General features: G+C 49.1%; 1 protein-coding gene across 1 annotated transcript in view; it reads right to left on the reverse strand.

The window, feature by feature from the left end:
- CMC1 (C-X9-C motif containing 1) overlaps positions 1 to 5,754 on the reverse strand; it is a 46,183-nt gene extending 40,429 nt beyond the window's left edge. The window contains exon 1 of the mRNA XM_066584491.1: positions 5,667 to 5,754. Coding sequence (XP_066440588.1) covers positions 5,667 to 5,685 — 19 coding nt within the window. The 5' untranslated portion in view covers positions 5,686 to 5,754. The remainder of the gene's footprint in view (positions 1 to 5,666) is intronic.
- Positions 5,755 to 6,479: the final 725 nt, after the last annotated feature.

Below are 6,479 nucleotides of genomic sequence, written 5' to 3' on the forward strand. Positions count from 1 at the left end.
TTCCCCCCCCCCATAGTGGCCCCAATAGTAATAGTGACCTCAGTAATAATAGTGAACCTTTATAATTGCCCCAATAGTAATAGTGGCCCCATTGTAACAGGGTCCCCCATATTGACCCCAGTAGAAATAGTCCCCCCATAGTGGCCCCAATAGTAATAGTGAACCTTTATAGTGGCCCCAATAGTAACAGTGTCCCTATAGTAATAGTGTTCCCCATCGCGACCCCAGTAGAAATAGTCTCTCCCCCGCCCCATAGTGGCCCCAATAGTAAAAGTGACCTCAGTAATAATAGTGAGCCTTTATACTGGCTCCAAAATTAATAATCCCCATAATGGATAGCGGTCCAGTAGTCATAGGGTTTCCCCTCAGTCACACCAGTAGAAATAGCCTCCCAATAGTAATAGTGACCTCAGCAATAGTGATCCCCTATTATCACCATAATGCAATAATCAGCAGAATTTTTGTCATATCATGTCCCTTATACCATTCAGTGAAAGTGGTAAAAGCAAAAAGTTAAACAATACATTATATGTACATCAAAATGGTGCTAAAAAACACAATGTATCACACAAAAAACAAGCCGGCTGAGACACTAACAATGATAGAAAAATAAGAGGTTTTGGCTCTCAAAATGCAGAACTTAAAAAGAGAGGAAAAAAATCTGTTATTAAAGGGGCTGCCCTGCGAAAAATATTGTTTATAGTTAAAGCGGTTTTGTCATTAATAAAAATTCTATACTCACCTACTCCTTCCCAGGCAGACTCCTTTTGGCATCTTCTCCTCACTGATCTTCTCCAGTCCCAGCTTGTTATGAAGCCTGCATTCTTCTTCCTGCAGGTCAGTGAAGATCACGTTCCTGTGACATAGCGTTCACTAACTAAGAAGGAATGCTGATCTATTGCAGAGACAGCGGGCATGAGCAGCCACAGCAATAGCTCAGCACTCCCTGCTAGGCTGTAAACTAGTGAGGTAGAGTACATTGCCGAGCAGGAAGGCGATTGACTGTGAATGTATGGAACGTCACAGGAAGCAGAAGAATCAGCCAGCTGGAGGTGAGGCGATCCAGGGGGACTGCAGGAGACGGGAGTAAATAGGTGAGGTGAAGATCTGGTAAGTAGACTGACGGGGAAGGAATAGGTAAGTAAGGAATTTTTTTTAATGACAGCACCCCTTTAATTCCTGCTTATAATTAAACATTTTTTGTATTTATACTTCTTAAAACATGTTTCTATCCATACATATTACAGGCTGATGTTAGAATAGCGCCACCTGTTGTTTTAATTGAAGGACCTTTCTGTGTCCAGCCCACCTCAGTGAAACGGTCTCAAGGTGGTCACACGTACTCCATATCACAATAACGTTGTCTCCCCTCTTATCACTTGCTCAGCATCTCTTCAGAATCAACTGCTCACCGCATCGGGGATCCTTCCATATACCCAGAGGCGCAGAGAGAAGCAAGACTGAGCAGGTGAAACATTAAAGCTGGGTCCACATAGGGGCCGATTTGCAGTGGGTGACATTCTACAGCAGATCAGCATTGGAAAACCTGCCTCCAAACTCACGCCATTTGGTGCGGGTTTTATCGCATACTTCTATACGGAATTCACCCTTATTGAGGAGAGGTAAATTCCGCAGCGGAAATTGTGATAAAATGTAGGATTGCGTATTGTAATGCAATCCTATGCAGGCGTGTACGGGCGGAAATTCTGCGGGGAATCCCACCCGTGTACAGGAGGCCTAAATCTGCCCAGTCAGTAGCCGCCTTACTGATGTGGCCACAATAGAGACAGCAAGTAGCGCTATTCTTCGTCTTGGAATATCCGGGGATCAGGTGTAACTATAAACAATAAAGGGGTTGTCCGACGAAAATTAAGTACCAAACTAGACTGCATCTTTGAAGAATTAAGCTTTACTCAGGAGAGCTGAAGACAACAGACTATAATGAAGATCATCTTCAGATCTCTCCAGTAAGCCCAGAAGACGCCAATGGAAACCATAGCAGCTTCATTTCAGGGCAGAGGTCGCCAACCTTTTGTACCTTGTGAGCCCAGTTCAACATTGAGTGACGGTAAGGAGCCAAATTCAACTAAAAAATGGCGAAGAGAAGTTACCAGGCTAAGGCTACACAACAACCTTGATAACACGGCACTCGGCCAACGACTCTACTACAGCCCTACTGCATCATGTTCTAATGTAACTGGAGTCCCGTTGCGATTTACCACTTGCGTGAATCTAATGGGCTTCCCGTCATTGGTGGGCTGCAGTAATCAGCACATTACAAAACAACTTCATTCACTTGTATCAGGATGGGATGTAGCAAGGCCATAGCATGATCTCAGGCCATGCATCGCATACAAAGTCACCATGTAGCCCCTATGCAGAGAAACAAGAAATCATCAACACTTGCTGATAAATATCATTGTGTGAGATGTGACAAGTAATGTTGTGCCATCTGCTTAGCCGGAAACTGGCGCAAATTACCCGTGAAATCTATGCCAGCTCAAACTTTAGGTAGGGTGGCTTCACACCTGCGCTGGGATTCTGCTCTCCTGCTCCGTTTGTCTCTGGACGGAACCGAACAGCGCCGGATGAACCCCACTGACTATAATGGAGCCCCCCCCCCCCCCACCTCTGGCTTCTGGACAGAAAAAAAGCGCTGCATGCAGGGTTTTTTCCCCCAGTATTTTTAGCCAGACTGGAGGTTCCAACACAAATGTGAAGCCGGCCGTAGACGACATATGGTCAGCCAGGTCTATTCTGAGGTGATGTAAGGTTTCCTTAGGGTGGCGTATAAACACAAGTCCAATCAGTCACTTTACAAGGGACACCCGTGGTCCGAACAGAAGCGTGAAATACTTCATATTGCAAGTTGTTAGCACTTTTAGACAACGCGAATGTTGTTCCCATTCCCTGCAGTGCTTACCTCCCTACAAAGTTTATTGTCCAGTCGTGGAAAGACAAATGACTGCCTGTTTACACCAGATGATGATGAAGTGACCAGCGACTATTTTTAGGTGAGCTGAAACAAAGGAACTAGTGGACAAATTCTCACTCATCGCCCTGTTGGTGGCTGTATTTACACAGAACACCCGCCGCTTACATTTGCTCTAAGCGCCTACTCGGACGACAGTTGTGCCGCATAAGGCCCCCTGTCCACGGCTGTTGTGGAATATGGCTAGTGACATTCCGCAGCGGGGGGTCTGTTGTTAGTGCTCTGTGATGAGATTGGCTCGCCGCGGAGAATCGTGGCATGATACAATTTGAATCCCGCAAGCGTAGAATCGCTTTGATTCTCCACTCGTGGATATGGGGCTGCGCTTTCCATAGCAATGCTATGGAAAGCGTTCACTGCATTACCCACGGCCGGATTATCGCCGCAGGTAACGCAATGAACTATCGCCCGTGGACAGGCAGCCATTAATTGTCCTATTGTTTGTTGCACATCTGTAACGAATCCGCACAATTCCGCATGGATTTCGTCAGATCGGCAAGAAACAGAGCCCGTGTGAGCTCACCCAGCGTGACGCTACTCCGATTACCAAAAGGCGATGCAAACCGAATGGAAAAGAACATAATTGTGAACACAATCTCACTAGCGGCCTCTCCTGGAGGGTTTGGATGTCAAGAAAAGTACATTGTGCAGCGCTGTCCGTAGAGGGACCTGAGAGGAAGCCGGACTGATCTCATTACTGTCAATGAGAGCCATCAAGATTACTTGGGATCCACCTGTAAGCAGGTCGGTGGCACCTCTGTAGGTCACACAAAGCTCCGCTCTGGACCAACTTTTTAAAACTTTTTCTACCCTTCTCCATTGTCTTCCAGTCCTCCTTGTTCCAGCTTTATGGCTCGCCTGCTATGGACATCTTTACCCATCCTTACTTTGGGCCCCCTTACCTAGGACAAATGCCGACAGTCATCCCAAACTTCTTCCCGCCCCCCGCCTCCACTCACAGTGAACAGGCAGTCACATAGATGAACATCTACCTGTTCACACAGGCCGATCGTTGTTGGATCTGTATGCTTGCAGAAACGGGACGAGCCATAAGCGCACCCGTCATCGCCCTTCGCTCACTCGCACTGAATGGTCACCGCTCAGTTTTGCGCGACCCAGCGATAGACTGACAATTATTGGCTTAAAATGGGCATTATTTTTCTCTTTAACCCCTTCCTGCACCAGGTTACATCCTGGCTGGGAAGGGTCACCCGCAAAGAGATGGAAACTTATGTCCTATGGATGGCGGGGGCTCCGAGGCGGTAAATGACAGCCAGCCTACCGCTGCAACAGCGGGAATCAGTGACAACACCGATCCCCACTGTTAACCTCTTACATGCCAAGATAAATGTACGTAAAAGGTTCACGGAGTGAGAATGCTCCTGTAATCGCAGAGGGCTGATGGGTTTCCATGGCAACCGGATACCAGTCAATGGCGTCCGGGTCTGCGGCGGTGCGTCATCACCATAAGCGATAATACATTGCAGTACAGAAGTACTACAAGCTAAAGGCTGCATATTTACGCGACCGAAAAACAATTGTTTACGCCCGTGTATTTTGCCCGCGCCTGTGGGTTTTTGTGCGTGCAAGTAGAGTGCGTATTTGCGCGCACGAAAAGTACGCAGGAGGAGCCATGTATTTGTGCCGGAGTATCCTCTCCAATCGCCTACTGCAGCGCGTAATATGTGACAAAATAGGAAATGGCGCGTATTTTCTCACGAAAGCGATCGTCACATGAAAAAAATATGCTTGAAATCAATGGGTTCCATTCACTGCGTATTACCTGCACAAAAAGTGCCCCAAATGATGGCGCTCACAGGCCGTTCCAGAGGAGTCTGGGGAGGTCATTTATACTTGCGCAGCGCCATCATCTGTGAAGATTGGCGCGGACAGTGCAGGCCGTGCGCTCCCGTACAGAACCATCAGGGGGCGTTTACTGACTGCGTTAAGCCACAATGTTGTAGAAAGTCCCACTTGCACAAAACTTTTGCGACTTTTCTTCTTTCTGCGCGGGCACTGCCCTTCCGTGAAGAGTGGGTGGGGCTTATCAGGAGGGGAGTGGCTGCGCCAAACCAACAGATTTATCTAGGATTTAAACCAAATCTGGCTAAAATTACGTATCTGAGGTCGGACTCGTAGTTTTCGGGTCGGCGCACGTCAGCCTCTTCATGTATCAGGCACATTGTGCGCCCATGAAAATCATACTAAGACCGTCGCAGGAAACGCCAATCTTAGGCAGACGCACACGAGCTTATGCGGATTTGCACGCATTTCTGTTTGCACGTACAGCGAAATGACTAATTAGCCTAATTAATATCCCGTGTCATTTCCCTGCACAAGTGCGCAGCCAAACAGGAGAACGCTTTTGTTTTTGCGGGATAGAATTGCGCACGTAAAACGCTTATGTGAATGAACGCAGCAATGGCGTCCGTTTACTGCGCACAAATACCGCTGTGTGAACACGTCCTCAGACATTGTGCGCAGACAGAACTGTCCACAGGTTCACCACTCGGGGATGGAGAGGATAAAGCACGCCTCCCCGACTCCTCAGGAGTGCACTGAGGGTCTCGTCTACAGCGTCGTGAAGTAACTGTCACCATGACAACTGCGCCGCCAGTGCCGGGAGCCGCCCGTACACCGCCGTCTCCTCACGAGTGCAGCCGACAGGGCTTACCGTCAGTGCCGGGCTCCATGGTAGGCAGGACGGAGCAGCGCACATGGGGTAACCTGCATGTGACCTTCCCAGGGCCGTGAAGCCCCGCCCCCTGCATGTACTTCCGGGTAACGCGGAGTGGGCGGGGCCGGCACTACTTCTGCCCAGTGTTTCCAGTGGAGAAGAGCGGAGTGTAGAGGTCAGTCACCGCGGACGGGCGGCAGATACCCGTCTGTAACACTGGGGCAGCAAGTACCCACAACCGTGTGCCTACTGTATTACACCCTCCATTCCCCACAACAGTGTGCCCACTGTATTACACCCTCCATTCCCCACAACAGTGTGCCTACTGTATTACACCCTCCATTCCCCACAACAGTGTGCCCACTGTAGTACCCCCCCCCCACACACACACACAACAGTGTGCCCACTGTATTACACCCCACACACACACACACAACAGTGTGCCAACTGTATTACCCCGCACACAACAGTGTGCCCACTGTATTACCCCCCCCCCCCACACACACACACACACAACAGTGTGCCAACTGTATTACCCCACACACACGCACACAACAGTGTGCCCACTGTATAACCCCCCCCCGCAACAGTGTGCCTACTGTATTACACCCCCCATTCCCCACAACAGTGTGCCTACTGTATTACCCCCCTCCCCCCCACACACACACACACGACAGTGTGCCTACTGTAGGATCCCCACAACAATGTGCCTACCCCCCTTGTCCACAACAGTGTGCCAAATGTAGTACCCCCATAACAGTGTTCCGGCTGTATTACACCTCCCCCCACCTTCACGACAATGTGTCTACT

The sequence above is a fragment of the Eleutherodactylus coqui genome, chromosome 12 (assembly GCF_035609145.1).
Source record: "Eleutherodactylus coqui strain aEleCoq1 chromosome 12, aEleCoq1.hap1, whole genome shotgun sequence".
NCBI classification, from domain to species: domain Eukaryota; kingdom Metazoa; phylum Chordata; class Amphibia; order Anura; family Eleutherodactylidae; genus Eleutherodactylus; species Eleutherodactylus coqui.